This window comes from Oncorhynchus keta, chromosome 35, assembly GCF_023373465.1.
Source record: "Oncorhynchus keta strain PuntledgeMale-10-30-2019 chromosome 35, Oket_V2, whole genome shotgun sequence".
NCBI classification, from domain to species: domain Eukaryota; kingdom Metazoa; phylum Chordata; class Actinopteri; order Salmoniformes; family Salmonidae; genus Oncorhynchus; species Oncorhynchus keta.
The window spans coordinates 78,341,851-78,366,485 of NC_068455.1; the positions used below are offsets into that span (position 1 = coordinate 78,341,851).

At 55.1% G+C, this 24,635-nt stretch overlaps 1 protein-coding gene across 1 annotated transcript in view; it reads left to right on the top strand.

Moving 5' to 3' along the window:
- LOC118380285 (exocyst complex component 6B-like) overlaps positions 1–20,955 on the top strand; it is a 74,994-nt gene extending 54,039 nt beyond the window's left edge. Inside the window, exons 7-8 of the mRNA XM_052497958.1 lie at positions 17,432–17,544; positions 20,167–20,955. Of these exons, the coding sequence (XP_052353918.1) occupies positions 17,432–17,544; positions 20,167–20,293 (240 nt within the window). The 3' untranslated portion in view covers positions 20,294–20,955. The remainder of the gene's footprint in view (positions 1–17,431; positions 17,545–20,166) is intronic.
- Positions 20,956–24,635: the final 3,680 nt, after the last annotated feature.

A 24,635-nucleotide genomic window follows, 5' to 3' on the forward strand; every position in this document is an offset into this window, starting at 1 on the left:
GGAGGTTTCTATATCATAGAGAGGGGGAAGGAAGGAGGTTTCTATGTCATAGAGAGGGGGAAGGAAGGAGGTTTCTATGTCATAGAGAGGGGGAAGGAAGGAGGTTTCTATATCATAGAGAGGGGGAAGGAAGGAGGTTTCTATGTCATAGAGAGGGGGAAGGAAGGAGGTTTCTATATCATAGAGAGGGGGAAGGAAGGAGGTTTCTATATCATAGAGAGGGGAAGGAAGGAGGTTTCTATATCATAGAGAGGGGGAAGGAAGGAGGTTTCTATATCATAGAGAGGGGAAGGAAGGAGGTTTCTATATCATAGAGAGGGGGGAAGGAAGGAGGTTTCTATATCATAGAGAGGGGAAGGAAGGAGGTTTCTATATCATAGAGAGGGGGAAGGAAGGAGGTTTCTATATCATAGAGAGGGGGAAGGAAGGAGGTTTCTATATCATAGAGAGGGGGAAGGAAGGAGGTTTCTATATCATAGAGAGGGGGAAGGAAGGAGGTTTCTATATCATAGAGAGGGGAAGGAAGGAGGTTTCTATATCATAGAGAGGGGAAGGAAGGAGGTTTCTATATCATAGAGAGGGGGAAGGAAGGAGGTTTCTATATCATAGAGGGGAAGGAAGGAGGTTTCTATATCATAGAGAGGGGGAAGGAAGGAGGTTTCTATATCATAGAGAGGGGGAAGGAAGGAGGTTTCTATATCATAGAGAGGGGGAAGGAAGGAGGTTTCTATATCATAGAGAGGGGAAGGAAGGAGGTTTCTATCTTTCTCCTCCTCTCTCACCCCATCTCCTCCTCTCTCACCCCATCTCCTCCTCTCTCACCCCATCTCCTCCTCTCTCACCCCATCTCCTCCTCTCTCCCCCCCATCTCCTCCTCTCTCACCCCATCTCCTCCTCTCTCACCCCATCTCCTCCTCTCTCACCCCATCTCCTCTCTCTCACCCCATCTCCTCCTCTCTCACCCCATCTCCTCCTCTCTCACCCCATCTCCTCCTCTCTCACCCCATCTCCTCCTCTCTCACCCCCATCTCCTCCTCTCTCACCCCATCTCCTCCTCTCTCACCCCATCTCCTCCTCTCTCACCCCATCTCCTCCTCTCTCACCCCATCTCCTCCTCTCTCACCCCATCTCCTCCTCTCTCACCCCATCTCCTCCTCTCTCACCCCATCTCCTCCTCTCTCACCCCATCTCCTCCTCTCTCACCCCATCTCCTCCTCTCACCCCATCCCTCCTCTCTCTCACCCCATCTCCTCTCTCTCACCCCATCTCCTCCTCTCTCACCCCATCTCCTCCTCTCTCACCCCATCTCCTCCTCTCTCCCATCTCCTCTCACCCCATCTCCTCCTCTCACCCCATCTCCTCCTCTCTCACCCCATCTCCTCCTCTCTCCCCATCTCCTCCTCTCTCACCCCATCTCCTCCTCTCTCACCCCATCTCCTCCTCTCTCCCCATCTCCTCCTCTCTCACCCCATCTCCTCCTCTCTCACCCCATCTCCTCCTCCTCTCACCCCATCTCCTCCTCTCTCACCCCATCTCCTCCTCTCACCCCATCTCCTCCTCTCACCCCATCTCCTCCTCTCTCACCCCATCTCCTCCTCTCACCCCATCTCCCATCCCCATCTCCTCCTCTCACCCCATCTCCTCCTCTCTCACCCCATCTCCTCCTCTCTCACCCCATCTCTCCTCCTCTCACCCCATCTCATCTCCTCCTCTCACCCCATCTCCTCCCTCTCACCCCATCTCTCCTCTCTCCCCCCATCTCCTCCTCTCTCACCCCATCTCCTCCTCTCTCACCCCATCTCCTCCTCTCACCCCATCTCCTCCTCTCACCCCATCTCCTCCTCTCACCCCATCTCCTCCTCTCTCACCCCATCTCCTCCTCTCACCCCATCTCCTCCCTCTCACCCCATCTCTCCTCCTCACCCCATCTCCTCCCTCTCACCATCTCCTCTCCTCTCACCCCATCTCCTCCCTCTCACCCCATCTCCTCCTCTCACCCCATCTCCTCCTCCTCACCCCATCTCCTCCTCTCTCACCCCATCTCCTCTCACCCCATCTCCCCCTCTCTCACCCCACCTCCTCCCCTCTCACCCCCTCTCCTCCTCTCTCACCCCATCCCCTCCTCTCTCACCCCATCTCCTCCTCTCTCACCCCATCTCCTCCTCTCTCACCCCATCTCTCCTCCTCCTCTCTCCTCCTCTCCCCATCTCCTCCTCTCTCACCCCATCTCCTCCCTCTCACCCCATCTCCTCCCTCTCTCACCCCATCTCCTCCTCTCTCACCCCATCTCCTCCTCTCTCACCCCATCTCCTCCTCTCTCACCCCATCTCCTCCTCTCTTTCCCCATCTCCTCCTCTCTCACCCCATCTCCTCCTCTCTCACCCCATCTCCTCTCTCTCACCCCATCTCCTCCTCTCTCACCCCATCTCCTCCTCTCTCACCCCATCTCCTCCTCTCTCACCCCATCTCCTCCTCTCTCACCCCATCTCCTCCTCTCTCACCCCATCTCCTCCTCTCTCACCCCATCTCCTCCTCTCTCACCCCATCTCCTCCTCTCTCACCCCATCTCCTCCTCTCTCACCCCATCTCCTCCTCTCTCACCCCATCTCCTCCTCTCTCACCCCATCTCCTCTCTCACCCCATCTCCTCCTCTCACCCCATCTCCTCCTCTCTCACCCCATCTCTCCTCCTCTCTCACCCCATCTCCTCCTCTCTCTCACCCCATCTCCTCCTCTCTCACCCCATCTCCTCCTCTCTCACCCCATCTCCTCCTCTCTCACCCCATCTCCTCCTCTCTCACCCCATCTCCTCCTCTCTCACCCCATCTCTCTCACCCCATCTCCTCCTCCTCTCACCCCATCTCCTCCTCTCTCACCCCATCTCCTCCTCTCTCACCCCATCTCCTCCTCTCTCACCCCATCTCCTCCTCTCTCACCCCCTCCTCTCTCACCCCATCTCCTCCTCCTCTGTCTCCCCATCCTCCTCCCCATCTCCTCCTCTCTCACCCCATCTCCTCCTCTCCCATCTCCTCCATCACCCCATCTCCTCCTCTCACCCCATCTCCTCCTCTCTCACCCCATCTCCTCCTCTCACCCCATCTCCTCCTCTCTCACCCCATCTCCTCCTCTCTCTCATCTCCCCATCTCCTCCTCTCACCCCATCTCCTCCTCTCACCCCATCTCCTCCTCTCACCCCATCTCCTCCTCTCACCCCATCTCTCCTCCTCTCACCCCATCTCCTCCTCTCTCACCCCATCTCCTCCTCTCTCACCCCATCTCCTCCTCTCACCCCATCTCCTCCTCTCTCACCCCATCTCCTCCTCTCTCACCCCATCTCCTCCTCTCACCCCATCTCCTCCTCTCTCACCCCATCTCCTCCTCTCACCCCATCTGTCTCCTCCTCTCTCACCCCATCTCCTCCTCTCACCCCATCTCCTCCTCTCTCACCCCATCTCCTCCTCTCACCCCATCTCCTCCTCTCTCACCCCATCTCCTCTCTCTCTCTCACCCCATCTCCTCCTCTCACCCCATCTCCTCCTCTCACCCCATCTCCTCCTCTCTCACCCCATCTCCTCCTCTCTCACCCCATCTCCTCCTCTCTCACCCCATCTCCTCCTCTCTCACCCCATCTCCTCCTCTCTCACCCCATCTCCTCCTCTCACCCCATCTCCTCCTCTCACCCCATCTCCTCCTCTCTCACCCCATCTCCTCCTCTCACCCCATCTCCTCCTCTCACCCCATCTCCTCCTCTCTCCCCATCTCCTCCTCTCACCCCATCTCCTCCTCTCTCACTCCCATCTCCTCCTCTCTCACCCCATCTCCTCCTCTCTCACCCCATCTCCTCCTCTCTCTCACCCCATCTCCTCCTCTCACCCCATCTCCTCCTCTCTCACCCCATCTCCTCCTCTCTCACCCCATCTCCTCCTCTCTCCTCATCTCCTCCTCCTCTCACCCCATCTCCTCCTCTCACCCCATCTCCTCCTCTCACCCCATCTCCCCTCTCTCCCATCTCCTCCTCTCACCCCATCTCCTCCTCTCACCCCATCTCTCCTCCTCTCACCCCATCTCCTCCTCTCTCACCCCATCTCCTCCTCTCTCACCCCATCCTCTCTCTCTCACCCCATCTCCTCCTCTCTCACCCCATCTCCTCCTCTCACCCCATCTCCTCCTCTCTCACCCCATCTCCTCCTCTCTCACCCCATCTCCTCCTCTCTCACCCCATCTCCTCCTCTCTCACCCCATCTCCTCTCTCTCACCCCATCTCCTCCCTCTCTCCCCATCTCCTCCTCTCACCCCATCTCCTCCTCTCCCCCCCATCTCCTCCTCTCTCACCCCATCTCCTCCTCTCTCACCCCATCTCCTCCTCTCTCACCCCATCTCCTCCTCTCACCCCATCTCCTCCTCTCTCACCCCATCTCCTCCTCTCACCCCATCTCCTCCTCTCTCACCCCATCTCCTCCTCTCTCACCCCATCTCCTCCTCTCTCACCCCATCTCCTCCTCTCTCACCCCATCTCCTCCTCTCTCACCCCATCTCCTCCTCTCTCACCCCATCTCCTCCTCTCTCCCCCATCTCATCTCCTCCTCTCTCACCCCATCTCCTCCTCTCTCACCCCATCTCCTCTCACCCCATCTCCTCCTCTCACCCCATCTCCTCCTCTCTCACCCCATCTCCTCTCTCTCACCCCATCTCCTCTCTCCCCATCTCCTCCTCTCTCACCCCACCCCATCTCCTCCTCTCTCACCCCATCTCCTCCTCTCTCCCCATCTCCTCCTCTCTCACCCCATCTCCTCTCTCTCACCCCTCTCCTCCTCTCTCACCCCATCTCCTCCTCTCTCACCCCATCTCCTCTCCTCACCCCATCTCCTCTCTCTCACCCCATCTCCTCCTCTCACCCCATCTCCTCCTCTCTCACCCCATCTCCTCTCTCTCACCCCATCTCTCTCACCCCATCTCCTCCTCTCTCACCCCATCTCCTCTCTCTCACCCCATCTCTCCTCTCACCCCATCTCCTCCTCTCTCACCCCATCTCCTCCTCTCTCACCCCATCTCCCTCTCTCACCCCATCTCCTCCTCTCTCTCATCCCCATCTCCTCCTCTCACCCCATCTCCTCCTCTCTCACCCCATCTCCTCCTCTCTCACCCCATCTCCTCCTCTCCACCCCATCTCCTCTCTCTCACCCCATCTCCTCCTCTCACCCCATCTCCTCCTCCTCACCCCATCTCCTCCTCTCATCTCCCCCATCTCCTCCTCTCACCCCATCTCCCATCACCCCATCTCCTCCTCTCTCACCCCATCTCCTCCTCTCTCACCCCATCTCCTCCTCTCTCACCCCATCTCCTCCTCTCTCACCCCATCTCCTCCTCTCTCACCCCATCTCCTCCTCTCTCACCCCATCTCCTCCTCTCTCACCCCATCTCCTCCTCTCTCACCCCATCTCCTCCTCTCACCCCATCTCCTCCTCTCTCACCCCATCTCCTCCTCTCACCCCATCTCCTCCTCTCTCACCCCATCTCCTCCTCTCTCACCCCATCTCCTCCTCTCTCACCCCATCTCCTCCTCTCTCACCCCATCTCCTCCTCTCTCACCCCCCCATCTCCTCCTCTCTCACCCCATCTCCTCCTCTCACCCCATCTCCTCCTCTCACCCCATCTCCTCCTCTCTCACCCCATCTCCTCCTCTCTCACCCCATCTCCTCCTCTCTCACCCCATCTCCTCCTCTCTCACCCCATCTCCTCCTCTCTCACCCCATCTCTCCTCCTCACCCCCATCTCCTCCTCCTCCATCTCACCCCATCTCCTCCTCTCTCACCCCATCTCTCCTCCACCCCATCTCCTCCTCTCACCCCATCTCCTCCTCTCACCCCATCTCCTCCTCCTCACCCATCTCCTCCTCTCACCCCATCTCCTCCTCTCACCCCATCTCCTCCTCTCTCACCCCATCTCCTCTCTCTCTCACCCCATCTCCTCCTCCTCTCACCCCATCTCCTCCTCTCACCCCATCTCCTCCTCTCTCACCCCATCTCCTCCTCTCACCCCATCTCCTCCTCTCACCCCATCTCCTCCTCCTCCCCATCTCCTCTCTCACCCCATCTCCTCCTCTCTCACCCCATCTCCTCCTCCTCACCCCATCTCCTCCTCTCTCCCCATCTCCTCTCTCACCCCATCTCCTCCTCTCACCCCATCTCCTCCTCTCACCCCATCTCCTCCTCCTCTCACCCCATCTCCTCCTCTCACCCCATCTCCTCCTCTCACCCCATCTCTCCTCTCTCACCCCATCTCCTCTCTCTCCTCCCCATCTCCTCCCTCTCACCCCATCTCTCCTCCTCTCCCCATCTCTCTCTCTCTCACCCCATCTCCTCCTCTCACCCCATCTCCTCCTCTCACCCCATCTCCTCCTCTCTCACCCCATCTCCTCCTCTCTCACCCCATCTCCTCTCTCACCCCATCTCTCTCCTCTCCTCACCCCATCTCCTCCTCTCACCCCATCTCTCTCCTCTCCCCCATCTCCTCCTCTCACCCCATCTCCTCCTCTCTCACCCCATCTCCTCCTCTCTCCCCATCTCCTCCTCTCACCCCATCTCCTCCTCATCTCACCCCATCTCCTCCTCACCCCATCTCCTCCTCTCACCCCATCTCCTCCTCTCTCACCCCATCTCCTCCTCTCTCCCTCACCTCATCTCCTCTCTCACCCCATCTCCTCCTCCCTCACCCCATCTCCTCCTCTCACCCCCATCTCCCTCTCTCACCCCATCTCCTCCTCCTCTCACCCCATCTCTCCTCCTCTCTCACCCCATCTCCTCCTCTCTCCTCCTCATCCCCATCTCCCCCATCTCTCTCACCCCATCTCTCCTCCTCACCCCATCTCCTCCTCTCTCACCCCATCTCCTCCTCTCTCACCCCATCTCCTCCTCTCTCACCCCATCTCCTCCTCTCACCCCATCTCCTCCTCTCTCTCATCTCCTCCTCTCACCCCATCTCCTCCCTCTCACCCCATCTCCTCCTCTCTCACCCCATCTCCTCCTCTCACCCCATCCTCCTCTCTCACCCCATCTCCTCCTCTCTCACCCCATCTCCTCCTCTCACCCCATCTCCTCCTCTCTCACCCCATCTCCTCCTCTCTCACCCCATCTCCTCCTCTCACCCCATCTCCTCCTCTCTCACCCCATCTCCTCCTCTCTCACCCCATCTCCTCCTCTCTCACCCCATCTCCTCCTCTCTCACCCCATCTCCTCCTCTCTCACCCCATCTCCTCCTCTCTCACCCCCATCTCTCCTCCTCTCACCCCATCTCCTCCTCTCACCCCATCTCTCCTCTCTCATCTCCCCATCTCCTCTCCTCTCACCCCATCTCCTCCTCTCATCTCCTCATCTCCTCTCTCTCACCCCATCTCCTCCTCTCTCCTCCCCCATCTCCTCCTCTCACCCCATCTCCTCCTCTCCCTCATCTCCTCCTCTCTCACCCCATCTCCTCTCTCTCACCCCATCTCCTCCTCCTCACCCCATCTCCTCCTCTCTCACCCCATCTCCTCTCCTCTCACCCCATCTCCTCCTCTCTCACCCCATCTCCTCCTCTCACCCCATCTCCTCCATCTCCTCTCCCATCTCCTCCTCTCCTCACCCCATCTCCTCCTCTCACCCCATCTCCTCCTCCTCACCCCATCTCCTCCTCCCCTCCCATCTCCTATCTCCTCCCCATCTCCTCCATCTCTCATCTCCTCTCTCACCCCATCTCCTCCTCTCTCACCCCATCTCCTCCTCTCTCACCCCATCTCTCCTCCACCCCATCTCCTCCTCCTCTCACCCCATCTCCTCCTCCCCATCTCCTCCTCTCTCACCCCATCTCCTCCTCTCTCACCCTCATCTCCCTCTCTCACCCCATCTCCTCCTCTCTCACCCCATCTCCTCCTCTCTCACCCCATCTCCTCCTCCTCTCACCCCATCCTCCTCTCTCACCCCATCTCCTCTCTCACCCCATCTCCTCCTCTCTCATCTCCTCCATCTCTCACCCCATCTCACCCCATCCCATCTCCTCCTCTCTCACCCCATCTCCTCCTCTCTCACCCCATCTCCTCCTCTCTCACCCCATCTCCTCCTCTCTCACCCCATCTCCTCCTCCCTCACCCCATCTCCTCCTCCCTCACCCCATCTCCTCCTCTCACCCCATCTCCTCCTCTCTCACCCCATCTCCTCCTCTCTCACCCCATCTCCTCCTCTCTCACCCCATCTCCTCCTCTCTCACCCCATCTCCTCACCCCATCTCTCTCCTCACCCCATCTCCTCCTCCTCCTCACCCCATCTCCTCCTCTCTCCCTCACCATCCTCTCTCCTCATCTCCTCCCTCACCCCATCTCCTCCTCTCTCACCCCATCTCCTCCTCTCACCCCATCTCCTCCTCCATCTCCTCCTCTCACCCCATCTCCTCCTCCTCACCCCATCTCCTCTCTCTCTCACCCCATCTCACCCCATCTCCTCCTCTCACCCCATCTCCTCCTCTCTCACCCCATCTCCTCCTCTCTCACCCCATCTCCTCCTCTCCCCCATCTCCTCCTCCTCTCACCCCATCTCCTCCTCTCACCCCATCTCCTCCTCTCTCACCCCATCTCCTCCTCTCTCACCCCATCTCCTCCTCTCACCCCATCTCCTCCTCTCTCACCCCATCTCCTCCTCTCACCCCATCTCCTCCTCTCACCCCATCTCCTCCTCTCACCCCATCTCCTCCCTCTCACCCCATCTCCTCCCTCTCACCCCATCTCCTCCTCTCACCCCATCTCTCCTCTCTCACCCCATCTCCTCCTCTCTCACCCCATCTCCTCCTCTCCCCATCTCCCTCTCACCCCCCCTCCCCCCCTCTCACCCCATCTCCTCCTCTCACCCCATCTCCTCCTCTCACCCCATCTCCTCCTCTCTCACCCCATCTCCTCCTCTCTCACCCCATCTCCTCCTCTCTCCCATCTCCTCCTCATCCCATCTCCTCCTCTCTCTCACCCCATCTCCTCCTCCCCCCCATCTCCTCCTCTCTCACCCCATCTCCTCCTCTCTCACCCCATCTCCTCCTCTCACCCCATCTCCTCCTCTCTCACCCCATCTCCTCTCTCTCACCCCATCTCCTCCTCTCTCACCCCATCTCCTCCTCTCTCACCCCATCTCCTCCTCTCACCCCATCTCCTCCTCTCTCACCCCATCTCCTCCTCTCTCACCCCATCTCCTCCTCTCTCCCCATCTCCTCCTCTCTCACCCCATCTCCTCCTCTCACCCCATCTCCTCCTCTCACCCCATCTCCTCCTCTCTCACCCCATCTCCTCCTCTCACCCCATCTCCTCCTCTCTCACCCCATCTCCTCCTCATCTCCTCCTCTCACCCCATCTCCTCCTCTCTCACCCCATCTCCTCCTCTCTCACCCCATCTCCTCCTCTCTCACCCCATCTCCTCCTCTCACCCCATCTCCTCCTCTCACCCCATCTCTCCTCCTCTCACCCCATCTCCTCCTCTCTCCCCATCTCCTCCTCTCTCACCCCATCTCCTCCTCTCACCCCATCTCCTCCTCCCTCACCCCATCTCCTCCTCCCTCACCCCATCTCCTCCTCCCTCACCCCATCTCCTCCTCTCTCACCCCATCTCCTCCTCTCTCACCCCATCTCCTCCTCTCACCCCATCTCCTCCTCCCTCACCCCATCTCCTCCTCTCTCACCCCATCTCCTCCTCTCTCACCCCATCTCCTCCTCTCTCACCCCATCTCCTCCTCTCACCCCATCTCCTCCTCTCACCCCATCTCCTCCTCTCTCACCCCATCTCCTCCTCTCTCACCCCATCTCCTCCTCTCACCCCATCTCCTCCTCTCTCACCCCATCTCCTCCTCTCTCACCCCATCTCCTCCTCTCTCACCCCATCTCCTCCTCTCACCCCATCTCCTCCTCTCACCCCATCTCCTCCTCTCACCCCATCTCCTCCTCTCACCCCATCTCCTCCTCTCACCCCATCTCCTCCTCTCACCCCATCTCCTCCTCTCACCCCATCTCCTCCTCTCACCCCATCTCCTCCTCTCCCCCATCTCCTCCTCTCACCCCATCTCCTCCTCTCACCCCATCTCCTCCTCCTCTCACCCCATCTCCTCCTCTCACCCCATCTCCTCCTCTCTCACCCCATCTCCTCCTCTCTCACCCCATCTCCTCCTCCTCTCACCCCATCTCCTCCTCTCTCACCCCATCTCTCCTCTCTCCCCATCTCTCCCTCCTCACCCCATCTCCTCCTCTCTCACCCCATCTCCTCCTCTCTCACCCCATCTCCTCCTCCTCACCCCATCTCCTCCTCTCTCACCCTCATCTCCTCCTCTCTCACCCCATCTCCTCCTCTCTCCCCATCTCCTCCTCTCTCACCCCATCTCCTCCTCTCTCCCCATCTCCTCCATCTCCTCCCATCTCCTCCCTCACCCCATCTCCTCCTCTCTCACCCCATCTCCTCCTCTCTCACCCCATCTCCTCCTCCTCTCACCCCATCTCCTCTCCTCCTCTCACCCCATCTCCTCCTCCTCTCCCCATCTCTCCTCCCTCTCACCCCATCTCCTCCTCTCCCTCACCATCCCTCCTCCTCTCTCACCCCATCCTCCTCCACCCCATCTCCTCCTCTCTCATCTCCTCCTCTCTCACCCCATCTCCTCCTCTCTCACCCCATCTCCTCCTCTCTCACCCCATCTCCTCTCTCTCACCCCATCTCCTCCTCTCACCCCATCTCCTCCTCTCTCACCCCATCTCCTCCTCCTCACCCCATCTCCTCCCTCTCCCCCCATCTCCTCCTCTCCCCATCTCCTCCTCTCTCACCCCATCTCCTCCTCTCACCCCATCTCCTCCTCTCACCCCATCTCCTCCTCTCACCCCATCTCCTCCTCTCTCACCCATCATCTCCTCCTCTCACCCCATCTCCTCTCTCTCACCCCATCTCCTCCTCTCACCCCATCTCCTCCTCTCACCCCATCTCCTCCTCTCTCACCCCATCTCCTCCTCTCACCCCATCTCCTCTCTCTCACCCCATCTCCTCCTCTCACCCCATCTCCTCCTCTCACCCCATCTCCTCCTCTCACCCCATCTCCTCCTCTCTCACCCCATCTCCTCCTCTCTCCCTCCATCTCCTCCTCTCTCACCCCATCTCCTCCTCTCTCACCCCATCTCCTCCTCTCACCCCATCTCCTCCTCTCACCCCATCTCCTCCTCTCACCCCATCTCCTCTCTCACCCCATCTCCTCCTCTCTCACCCCATCTCCTCCTCCTCTCTCCATCTCCTCCTCTCACCCCATCTCCTCCTCTCACCCCATCTCCTCCTCTCTCACCCCATCTCCTCCTCTCACCCCATCTCCTCCTCTCTCCCCATCTCCTCCTCTCTCACCCCATCTCCTCCTCTCTCACCCCATCTCCTCCTCTCACCCCATCTCCTCTCTCACCCCATCTCCTCCTCTCTCACCCCATCTCCTCCTCCTCTCCCCATCTCCTCCTCTCTCACCCCATCTCCTCCCTCACCCCATCTCCTCCTCACCCCATCTCCTCCTCTCTCCCCATCTCCTCCTCTCACCCCATCTCCTCCCTCGCCCCATCTCCTCCCTTACCCCATCTCCTCCTAATTTTGCAGTCCCCATCTCCTCCTCTCTCACCCCATCTCCCCCTCACCCCATCTCCTCTCTCACCCCATCTCCTCTCTCACCCCATCTCCTCCTCTCACCCCATCTCCTCCCTCACCCCATCTCCTCCTCCTAGCCCCATCTCTCCCCTCCCTCGCCCCCTATCCCACTCCCTCGCCCCCTCTCGTCCTCCTCGCCCCTCTGGGTCCTCCTCGCCCCCTCTGGTCCCTCCCTCGCCCCCTCTGGTCCTCCCTGGCCCCTCTGGTCCTCCTGCCCCCTCTGTCTCTCCTCGCCCCCTCTGGGTCCCTCCCTCGCCCCCTATCCTCCCTCCTCGCCCCTCTGGGTCCCTCCCTGGCCCCTATCCTCCTCCTGCCCCTCTGGTCCTCCCTCGCCCCCTCCTGGTCCTCCTGGCCCCTATCCTCCTCCTGCCCCTCCCCCTCCCTCGCCCCCTCTAGGTCCCTCCCTCGCCCCCTCTCGTCCCTCCCTCGCCCCCTCTGGTCCTCCTGGCCCCTATCCTCCTCCCCTCGCCCCCTATCCTCCCTCCTGGCCCCCTATCCTCCTCCTGCCCCCTATCCTCCTCCCTCAGCCCCCTCTGGGTCCCTCCCTCGCCCCTATCCTCCCTCCTCGCCCCCTCTCGTCCTCCCTCGCCCCTATCCTCCCTCCCTCGCCCCTATCCTCCCTCCTCGCCCCCTATCCTCCCTCCCTCGCCCCCTCTCGTCTCTCCCTCGCCCCCTATCCTCCCGCCTTCCTAAGTGGATGTTGTGCCAGGTCACCGTGAGGTGAAGGAGAGAAAGAACGAGGGAACTTTCATATAGAGGTGAAGACTGAGGGGAGACCGACTTGTTGATGGGGAGTCAGTTTGTGCGTGGAGTGAATCAGAAGGGTGTGTGGGGGGGTGAATTGGGGGTCAGGGGCGCGTGTACTCCACCAGTACCATTCTCTCCTCTCTATTCTCTCTATTCTCTCTCTCTCTCTCGCTCTCTCTCGCTCTCCCTCTGAGATGTACAGTGTGTGATTTGAGAAGAAAGAGATCTCCTCTCTGATTCCGATGCAAATCCACCTGAGCGAAGTCCTATCTGTGTGTGGCGTAACGAGGCGGCGGAGGCTTTTGAAGTTACTTCCCCCAACACACGATGCCGTCTATCAATATGATACAAGCTTCCTTCTTATCGACGCAATCGCGCGCGTGTGTCATATTAGGGAAAGGGGTCAAACCCAGGTCAGGGATTGGTCTTGTGTTTGTGTTGTCTGATTGGGTGTCCAATCAAATGTGTATCTTTTGACCGAAGGGTAAAATATGTTAATTGTGTAGATAAACTAATGGTCCAACTTCATGTCTTTATTTTAGTTTTATTTTACCTTTATTTAACTAGGCAAGTCAGTTTAGAACAAATTCTTATTTTCAATGACGGCCTGGGAATAGTGGGTTAACTGCCTTGTTCAGGGGCAGAACGACAGATTTGTACCTTGTCAGTTTGGGGATTTGAACTTGCAACCTTTCAGTTACTAGTCCAACACTCTAACCACTAGGCTACCCACTAGGCCAGAATTAGTCACTCGATTAATGTAGGCCACAGAAACAAAAGTGATCAATAGTCAGGAAAATAGTGTGTGTGTTGGTGACTGGGTTGGTGGCTCAGTGGGTTGGTGACTCAGTGGGTTGGTGGCTCAGTGGGTTGGTGACTCAGTGGGTAGGTGGCTCAGTGGGTGGGTGGCTCAGTGGGTGGGTGGCTCAGTGGGTAGGTGACTCAGTGGGTAGGTGACTCAGTGGGTGGGTGACTCAGTGGGTGGGTGGCTCAGTGGCTAGGTGGCTCAGTGGGTTGGTGACTCAGTGGGTGGGTGGCTCAGTGGGTGGGTGGCTCAGTGGGTCGGTGACTCAGTGGGTGGGTGGCTCAGTGGGTGGGTGGCTCAGTGGGTGGGTGGCTCAGTGGGTAGGTGGCTCAGTGGGTGGGTGGCTCAGTGGGTGGGTGGCTCAGTGGGTGGGTGGCTCAGTGGGTGGGTGGCTCAGTGGGTGGGTGGCTCAGTGGGTGGGTGGCTCAGTGGGTGGGTGGCTCAGTGGGTGGGTGGCTCAGTGGGTAGGTGGCTCAGTGGGTAGGTGGCTCAGTGGTTGGGTTGGTGGGTGGCTCAGTGGCTAGGTGGGTGGACTCAGTGGGTGGGTGACTCAGTGGGTAGGTGGCTCAGTGGGTAGGTGGCTCAGTGGGTGGGTGGCTCAGTGGGTTGGTGGCTCAGTGGGTGGGTGGCTCAGTGGGTGGGTGACTCAGTGGTGTAGTTGGCTCAGTGGTTGGGTTGGTGGCTGACTCGGTGGGTTGGTGGCTCAGTGGCTGGGTTGGTTGGTTCTATCAGGCCAATGGTTCTATCAGAAGAAAAACGGGCCCAGTAACACGGAACCCAAACCGGCTGTGCGCCATCGTGCATAAAGGTATTTTGTCCCCCCACACCAAACGCGATCACGACACGCAGGTTAAAATATCACAACAAACTCTGAACCAATTACACTCATTTGGGGACAGGTTCGAAAAGCATTAAGCATTTATGGCAATTTAGCTAGCTAGTTATCTTGCTATTGCTAGCTAATTTGTCCTATTTAGCTAGCTAGTTAGCTTGCACTTGCTAGCTAATTTGTCCTGTGATATATTTTATTATTTACCTTTAAACATTGAGTTGTTATTTTACCTGAAATGCACAAGGTCCTCTACTCCGACAATTCATCCACACATAAAACGGTCAACTGAATCGTTTCTGAATCGTTTCTAGTCATCTCTCCTCCTTCCAAGCCTTTTCTTCTCTTGACTTTATATTATAGCTTGATTATAGATGGCACCTGCTTATATAAACCAATGAGGAGATGGGAGAGGCAGGACATGCAGCACGATCTGCGTCAGAAATAGAACTGACTTTTATTTTAGCCCTTGGCGACGCAGATACTCGTTGGCGCGCGCGCAAGCAGTGTGGGTGCAATAATATAGATTTCTAAATGTATTTTGCAACGTGCGTGAGCGGTGTAGTCAGCCTGTGATAATGTCATACACCTCTCCCCCTCCTTCTATCCATCACTCTCCACCTCTCCCCCTCCTTCTATCCATCACTCTCCACCTCTCCCCCTCCTTCTATCCATCACTCTCCTCCTCTCCCCTCCTTCTATCCATCAATCTCCTCCTCTCCCCCTCCTTCTATCCATTCTCTCCTCTCCCTTCTATCCATTCTATCCATCAATCTCCTCCTCTCCCCCTCCTTCTATCCATCACTCTCCTCCTCTCCCCCTCCTTCTATCCATCACTCTCCTCCTCCCCCCCTTCTATCCATCACTCTCCTCCTCTCCCCTCCTTCTATCCATCAATCTCCTCCTCTCCCCCTCCTTCTATCCATCCTCTCCTCCTCTCCCCTCCTTCTATCCATCACTCTCCTCCTCTCCTCTTCCTCCCCTCCTTCTCCCCCTCATCATCCATCTCCTCCTCTCCCCTCCTTCTATCCATCACTCTCCTCCTCTCCCCTCCTTCTATCCATCTCCATCCTCTCCCCTCCTTCTATCCATCACCTCTCCTCTCCCCTCCTTCTATCCATCACTCTCCTCCTCTCCCTCCTTCTATCCATCACTCCTTCCCTCCTTCTATCCATCACTCTCCTCCTCTCCCCTCCTTCTATCCATCACTCTCCTCCTCTCCCCTCCTTCTATCCATCACTCTCCTCCTCTCCCCTCCTTCTATCCATCTCTCTCCTCCTCCCCTCCTTCTATCCATCACTCTCCTCCTCTCCCCTCCTTCTATCCATCAATCTCCTCCTCCCCCTCCTTCTATCCATCACTCTCCTCCTCTCCCTATCCATCCTTCTATCCATCCTTCTCCTCCTCTCCCCCTCCTTCTATCCATCAATCTCTCACCTCTCCCCTCCTTCTATCCATCACTCTTCACCTCTCCTCCCCCTCCTTCTATCCATCACTCTCCTCCTCTCCCCCTCCTTCTATCCATCACTCTCCTCCTCTCCCCTCCTTCTATCCATCACTCTCCTCCTCCCCCTCCTTCTATCCATCACTCTCCTCCTCTCCCCTCCTTCTATCATCAATCTCCTCCTCTCCCCTCCTTCTATCCATCAATCTCCTCCTCTCCCCTCCTTCTATCCATCAATCTCCTCCTCTCCCCCTCCTTCTATCCATCCTCTCCTCCTCTCCCCCTCCTTCTATCCATCATCACTCTCCTCCTCTCCCCCTCCTTCTATCCATCCTCCTCCTCCTCTCCCTCCTTCTATCATCAGTCTCTCCTCCTCTCCCCCTCCTTCTATCCATCAATCTCCTCCTCTCCCCCTCCTTCTATCCATCAATCTCCTCCTCTCCCCCTCCTTCTATCCATCACTCTCCTCCTCTCCCCTCCTTCTATCCATCACTCTCCTCCTCTCCCCCCTCCTTCTATCCATCCTCTCCTCCTCTCCCCCTCCTTCTATCCATCCTCTCCTCCTCTCCCCTCCTTCTATCCATCACTCTCCTCCTCTCCCCCTCCTTCTATCCATCACTCTCCTCCTCTCCCCCTCCTTCTATCCATCACTCTCCTCCTCTCCCCTCCTTCTATCCATCACTCTCCTCCTCTCCCCCTCCTTCTATCCATCACTCTCCTCCTCTCCCCCTCCTTCTATCCATCACTCTCCTCCTCTCCCCCTCCTTCTATCCATCACTCTCCTCCTCTCCCCCTCCTTCTATCCATCACTCTCCTCCTCTCCCCCTCCTTCTATCCATCACTCTCCTCCTCTCCCCCTCCTTCTATTCATCACTCTCCTCCTCTCCCCCTCCTTCTATCCATCACTCTCCTCTCCCCCTCCTTCTATCCATCACTCTCCTCCTCTCCCCCTCCTTCTATCCATCATCCTCTCCTCCTCTCCCCTCTGCTATCCATCACTCTCTCCTCTCCCCCTCCTTCTGCTATCCATCAATCTCCTCCTCTCCCCCTCCTTCTATCCATCACTCTCCTCCTCTCTCCTCCTGCTATCCATCACTCTCCTCCTCTCCCCCTCCTTCATATCCATCCATATCTCCTCCTCTCCCCCCTCCTTCTATCCATCACTCTCCTCCTCTCCCCTCCTGCTATCCATCACTCTCCTCCTCTCCCCTCCTTCTATCCATCACTCTCCTCCTCTCCTCCTTCTATCCATCATCTCACTCTCTCCTCCTTCCCCTCCTTCTATCCATCTCTCTCCTCCTCTCTCCCCCTCCTTCTATCCATCACTCTCCTCCTCTCCCCCTCCTTCTATCCTCTCCTCTCTCTCCTCTCCCCCTCACTTCTATCTCTTCATACTAATCCCCTCTCCCCCCTCCTTCTATTAATAATCTCTCCCTCCTCTCCTCTTCTAATAATAACTCTAAATCTCCTCCCCTAATCTTCTATCCCTCACTCTCCTCTCTTCTCTATTCTTCTATCCTCTCTCTCTCTCTATTCTTCTGCCATTTTATCATCTGTAAATAATACTGATCACTCTAAATATAATCTCCTCTAAAATAATAAAAATAATATATTATAAATTATATATTATATATATATATATATATATTTTATTTATGAATATATATCTATAATATAGTTATAGATCCTGTTCTTCTGTCACTGGTCCAGCCTATACTCTTCTTATATCACCTATCTCTCTCTTCTCCTCTTCTTCTGGCCCTCACTCTCTCTCTCTTCTCCTATTCTTCTGGCCCTCACTCTCTCTCTCTTCTCCTATTCTTCTGCCCCCTCTCTCTCTCTCTCTCTCTTCTCCTCTTCTTCTGGCCCTCTCTAAATGTTAGACTTTTAGTAATATATGGTGTTACTTGTTATTTATGAATGACACATGTCTGTCTCTAGTTATTAGATCTGTTCACCCAGTGGGACTGGTCCAGCTATCTAGCTGACTATGGAAGACCCACCTGCAAATACCTGAGAGTCAACCCTCACACAGCCCTAACACTTCTGGAAAAGTAAGTATACCTCTCCTTTCTCTCCTTATCCATCCATCCCTAACCTCAACCCTCACACAGCCCTAGAAGTATCTCTCTCTCTCTCCCTCTCATCTCTCTCAATTCAATTCAAGGGCTTTATTGGCATGGGAAACATGTGTTAACATTGCCAAAGCAAGTGAGGTCGACAACATACAAAGTGAATATATAAAGTGAAAAACAACAAAAATGAACAGTAAACATTACACATACAGAAGTTTCAAAACAGTAAAGACATTACAAATGTCATATTATATATATATATATATATATATATATATATATATATATATATATATATATATATATATATATATATATATATACAGTGTACAGTCTCTCTCCCTCTCATCTCCCTCCCTCCCACTCATCTCCCTCCCTCCCTCTCATCTCTCTCTCCTCCCTCCCTCTCATCTCTCCTCCCTCTCCCTCTCATCTCCCTCCCTCCCTCTCATCTCTCCTCCCTCCATCTCCTCCCTCCCTCCATCTCCCTCCTCTCTCCTCATCTCTCCTCCCTCCCTCTCATCTCCTCTCTCCCTCCCTCCCTCCCTCTCATCTCCCTCTCCTCCCTCTCATCTCCCTCCCCCCATCTCATCTCCATCCCTCCCATCTCTCTCCTTTTCCCTCCCTCCCTCTCATCTCCCTCCCTCCCTCTCATCTCCCTCCCTCCCTCTCTCTCCCTCCTCCTCTCATCTCCCTCCCTCTCATCTCCCTCCCTCTCATCTCCCTCCCTCTCATCTCCCTCCCTCCCACTCATCTCCCTCCCTCCATCCCTCCCATCTCTCTCCTTTTCCCTCCCTCCCTCTCATCTCCTCCCTCCCTCTCATCTTCCTCCCTCTCATCTCCCTCCCTCCCCTCTCCCTCTCATCTCCCTCCTCCCCCTCCCTCTCATCTCCCTCCCTCTCATCTCCCTCCCTCCCCCTCCCTCTCATCTCCCTCCCTCTCATCTCCCTCTCTCATCTCCCTCCCTCTCATCTCTCCCTCCCTCTCATCTCCCTCCCTCCCTCTCATCTCCCTCCCTCTCATCTCCCTCCCTCCCTCTCATCTCCCTCCCTCTCATCTCCCTCCCTCCCTCTCATCTCCCTCCCCCCTCTCATCTCCGTCCCCCTCCCTCTCCGTCCCCCTCTCATCTCCCCCTCCCTCTCATCTCCCTCCCTCCCTCCCTCTCATCTCCCTCCCTCCCATCTCTCTCATCTGTCCATCCTGTTCTGTTTTGTGACCTAATCTCTCTCCTGTCTTGAATCCTACAGGATTTCTCGACTGTAAGTACTGAAATGAGACTGGAGTTGCACGTCTGTCTGTGTGTTGTGAAATTATTTTTTGTTGTTGTTGTTTGTGTGTGTGTGTGTGTGTGTGTGTGTGTGTGTGTGTGTTTGTGTTTTGCGTGTTTTGCGTGCCAGTAAAGATAATTAAAACGGAAGCAGTGTGATAATCACCCAGACAGGTAGTGCAGATAAGCGTTGTTATCGCCGTGGTGATAAGACAGGTGTCTGTGGTAATGATGGGATGGCTATAACAACACCGTTATGTATCCATAGTGATGACTGCTATCACCTTATCAGTCTACTGTGGAGAGATTACTGTTTTACACACACACACACACACACACACACACACACCATGTTCGTTAGCAAGTCAGTGGTCGTCAGAGAGTCATGAGTCGGAGGCCCAGTCCTGGTGGTCTGTTTTCCCACAGAGGATGCACCATGCTGGGGTTACTCTGCCTCTCCGTCCCCCTGACCCCCTGGAGCTCTGTAGTGGAGCACTGCACCGTGACGCAGCAGCTGCACAACACCTCTCATGTGACACACTCCTTGCAGACTCTGTCACGTGTGTATTGAAATGTCTTATGGAATGTACTGATTGGCTCTGCGCATCTTGCTGTGAGATGAGTAATCATGTCTGAATCCTCTCGAGTGCTGATCATCTTCCTCCCTCCTCCCTCTTCCTCCATCCTCCCACTTCTCTCACCTCCCTCCCTCCATCCTTCCTGTCCCCCTCCTTGCCTCCCTCATCCTTCCTCTCCCTCATCCTTCCTCTCCCTCATCCTTCCTCTCCCTCCATCCTTCATCTCTCCTCCCTCCATCCTTCCTCTCTCCTCCCTCCATCCTTCCTCTCCCTCCATCCTTCATCTCTCCTCCCTCCATCCTTCATCTCTCCTCCCTCCATCCTTCTCTCCCTCCATCCTTCTCTCCATCCTTCCTTTCCCACTCCTCTCCTCCCTCTCCCTCATCCTCCCCCTCCCTCCATCCTTTTCTCCATCCTTCCTCTCCCTCATCCTCCCCCCTCCATCCTTTTCTCCATCCTTTCTCCATCTCTTCCTCCCTCCTCCATCCTTCTCTCCATCCTTCTTCTCACTCCTCTCCTCTCCCTCATCCTTCTCTCCCTCCATCCTTCCTCTCTCCTCCCTCCATCCTTCTCTCCATCCTTCCTCTCCCACTCCTCTCCTCCCTCATCCTCCCCCTCCCTCCATCCTTCTCTCCATCTTTCCTCTCCCACTCCTCCTCCCTCTCCCTCATCCTTCTCTCCCTCCATCCTTCCTCTCTCCTCCCTCCATCCTTCCTCTCCCACTCCTCGCCTCCCTCATCCTTCCTCTCCCTCCAGGATGAAAGACACCAGTCGTAAGAACAACATGTTTGCTCAGTTCAGGAAGAACGAGAGAGACAAACAGAAACTCATCGACACCGTGGTCAAACAGCTACGCAACCTCATCTCTGCCCACCAGACCTGAATGGAGCAACGCTATTGGTCAACGAACATCACCAGACCTGAATGGAGTGATCCTATTAGCCAAGGAAACTCCACCTTGCAATCCTATTGATTACTGCAACCTCAATATCTGCCCACTAGACCTGAATAGAGCAATCTCATTAGCCAAGGAATCTTATCTCCGCCCACCAGACCTGAACCCATTACATCCTATTGGCCAACGAGCTTCAACCTCGCAATCCTGTTGGCTAAGGAACATCAGTCTCCGCCCACCAGACCTGAACTCAACCATCCTATTGGTTGAGGAAACTCTAGCCTGTGTCTCTACCATGTCTTCCAGTATTGTTTTTGCGGGTGGATTTCATTTTGGAGTGGTTTAGTATTTTAGGGGTTTATTTGACATGAAAAATGTTATATCTTGTCTCTTAAGTGTTTACGAACACCGTTTTGGGGTCGTACGGGGTCAAAAAGATTCAAGCCACATGATCGTATTTGATGGGTGTGACGACCTAGGTCAGTTAGTGTGTTGATGCTACAGGAACACGACTTACCGCGAGGTGATAATAACTGTTGTTTTCAGACGTCCAAACATACTTCTTTCTGCAGCCAAGGAGAACGGGGATGAACCCTGACCTTAAAAAAACAACAAAAACTATTTAAAAGCAGGATGGAGGGAAGGAGGGAGAGAGGGGGGGGAGGGAAGGAGGGGGAGGGAGAGAGAGGGGGAGGGAAGGAGGGAAGGAGAGAGAGGGGGAGGGAAGGAGGGAGGGAAGGAGGGGAGGAGAGAGAGAGGGGGAGGGAGGGGGAGGGGAGGGAGAGAGAGGGGGAGGGAAGGATTGAGAGAGAGAGAGAGGGGGAGGGAGGGAGGGAGGAGGAAGATTGAGAGGGGGAGAAGGAGGGGGAGGGAGGGAGGCAAGGATGGATGGAGGGAGGGGAGGCAAGGATGGATGGAGGGAGGGAGGCAAGGATGGATGGAGGGAGGGAGGCAAGGATGGAGGGAGGGAGGCAAGGATGGAGGGAGGGAGGCAAGGATGGAGGGAGGGAGGCAAGGATGGATGGAGGGATGGATGGAGGGAGGCAAGGATGGAGGGAGGGAGGCAAGGATGGAGGGAGGGAGGCAAGGATGGAGGGAGGGAGGCAAGGATGGAGGGAGGGAGGCAAGGAGGGATGGAGGGAGAGAGAGAGAGAGAGGGGGAGGGAGTGAGGGAGGAAGAGAGAGAGGGGGAGGGAGTGAGGGAGGAAGAGAGAGATGGGGAGGGAGGCAAGGATGGATGGAGGGAGGGAAGGATGGAGGAGGGAGGGAGGGAAGGAGGGAGAGAGCGGGATAACAGTCTTAGCCTTGGCCTCATATCGGCGCTAGCCTTTACGCTCAACTCACTGTTATATTTTACTGCTCACCAAGGAAAGTCCGTCTTCCACATGCCACTCAGTGTGGAAATAGAGTTTTGATTTGAATAGTCAGTCAATGCACAGTGGTCATTCATCCCTAGCATGTTTGTGCATCTCTGTGTGTGTGCGTGTGTGTGCGTGTGTGTGCGTGCATGCCACCGTGCCTAACATAAAGGGACGTAGATTTAAAAGGAAATTAAATGTGTGGGTTTTTTTGCAGGTGGAGGGTGTTGTGCCTTGTTTTTATACCTGTGGGTTGTGGGAGTTTGCCTATGTGTGTGTGTGTGTGTGTGTGTCAGGTTCAGTTATTGGGTTGTCCAAACCAGAGGTGTATGTACCAATGACTTATATGACAGGGAGGGGGGCCGCTGTGTTGAAGCCGCTGTGTCTATCTCTTGGCGCTCCCTCACCGCTGTAAAAAGTATTTTGGAAGCTATATATATGCATGTATTAATGTCTACACTAGTTTATTCTATTACGGATTAACATAAACATTTTAAAAAATATGAAAAAATACACTGATAAATTAAACATTAGGATGTAGAGTCCCTGTTGTTTCCACACCTTGTAGAGTCCCTGTTGTTTCCACACCTTGTAGAGTCCCTGTTGTTTCCACACCTTGTAGAGTCCCTGTTGTTTCCACACCTTGTAGAGTCCCTGTTGTTTCCACACCTTGTAGAGTCCCTGTTGTTTCCACACCTTGTAGAGTCCCTGTTGTTTCCACACCTTGTAGAGTCCCTGTTGTTTCCACACCTTGTAGAGTCCCTGTTGTTTCCACACCTTGTAGAGTCCCTGTTGTTTCCACACCTTGTAGAGTCCCTGTTGTTTCCACACCTTGTAGAGTCCCTGTTGTTTCCACACCTTGTAGAGTCCCTGTTGTTTCCACACCTTGTAGAGTCCCTGTTGTTTCCACACCTTGTAGAGTCCCTGTTGTTTCCACACCTTGTAGAGTCCCTGTTGTTTCCACACCTTGTAGAGTCCCTGTTGTTTCCACACCTTGTAGAGTCCCTGTTGTTTCCACACCTTGTAGATTCCCTGTTGTTTCCACACCTTGTAAAGTCCCTAGAGTTGTTTCCACACCTTGTAGAGTCCCTGTTGTTTCCATACCTTGTAGAGTCCCTGTTGTTTCCACACCTTGTAGAGTCCCTGTTGTTTCCACACCTTGTAGAGTCCCTGTTGTTTCCACACCTTGTAGAGTCCCTGTTGTTTCCACACCTTGTAGAGTCCCTGTTGTTTCCACACCTTGTAGAGTCCCTGTTGTTTCCACACCTTGTAGAGTCCCTGTTGTTTCCACACCTTGTAGAGTCCCTGTTGTTTCCACACCTTGTAGAGTCCCTGTTGTTTCCACACCTTGTAAAGTCCCTGTTGTTTCCACACCTTGTAGAGTCCCTGTTGTTTCCACACCTTGTAGAGTCCCTGTTGTTTCCACACCTTGTAGAGTCCCTGTTGTTTCCACACCTTGTAGAGTCCCTGTTGTTTCCACACCTTGTAGAGTCCCTGTTGTTTCCACACCTTGTAGAGTCCCTGTTGTTTCCACACCTTGTAGAGTCCCTGTTGTTTCCACACCTTGTAGAGTCCCTGTTGTTTCCACACCTTGTAGAGTCCCTGTTGTTTCCACCTTCCTGATATGGAGTTGCAGCCGTCCGTCCTCAGAACAGCCTCAGTTCGTTGTGTCAGGGACTCACAATGCCTCAAGGCATAAAAATCCTCTTCTCCTCTTCATCTACACTGATTGAAGTGGATTTAAACAAGTGACATCAATAAGGGATCATAGTTTTCAACCTGGATTCAGTCTGTCATGGAAAGAGCAGGTGTTTGGTTTGTTTACTCTGTGTATATCAAAACATTTTCCTTTAAAGTATAACTTTATGTTACTCTACACACTACAACAACAGAAACATACTTATATACATACAGTCATTTCCTTCCAAGAAACATCGAATTGAAATTCTGTAGAATTCTATTCATTCCTATGGAGGATTGCTCCGACTGGGGATTTCCAATATGGCCGACCGGTGGTTTCATAGCAATCGGCAATCCAGGGTTTATATAAGTCGTTGGTATAGGTACCCAGACACGTTTTGTATGTTAAACTGTATTGATTAGTGTCTCTAATCGTTACAGCCTTGTGTTATTAAAAGCCACTAATGATGATGATCCTATGTTACTAATAAAAGATATATTACAATTACAAACCAATACTTAAATAAAACGGACTACTGAAGCCGTTTTCTGTTTAATTTATTTGAGTTCTTGCTGAACTAATACAGGGCAGTTGGCAGGTGTTCAGATGCATTCACTTTTTCTGCATTTTGTTACCTTACAGCCTTATTCTAAAATTGATTCATTTGTTTGATTTCAGACACCCATCCATACACCCATACAGCCAGCCATACAGCCAGCCATACAGCCAGCCATACAGCCATACAGTCAGCCAGATAGCCATCCAGACACCCATACAGCCATCCATACACCCATACAGTCATCCAGATAGCCATACAGACACCCATACACCCAGCCAGCCATCCATACACCCATACAGCCAGCCAGATCCATACACCCATACAGCCATCCATACAATCAGCCAGATAGCCATACAGCCAGCCATCCATACAGACACCCATCCAGCCATCCATACACCCATACAGACACCCATCCATACAGCCAGCCAGCCATCCATCCATACAGACACCCATCCAGCCATCCAGCCAGCCAGCCAGCCATACAGACACCCATCCAGACAGCCAGCCAGACACAGCCATACAGACACCCATCCATACAGCCAGCCAGCCAGACAGCCATACAGACACCCATCCAAACAGCCAGACACAGCCAGACACCCATCCATACAGCCAGCCATACAGACACCCATCCATACAGCCAGACACCCATCCATACAGCCAGACACCCATCCATACAGCCAGACACCCATCCATACAGCCAGCTATACACCCATACAGCCAGCCATAGACCTA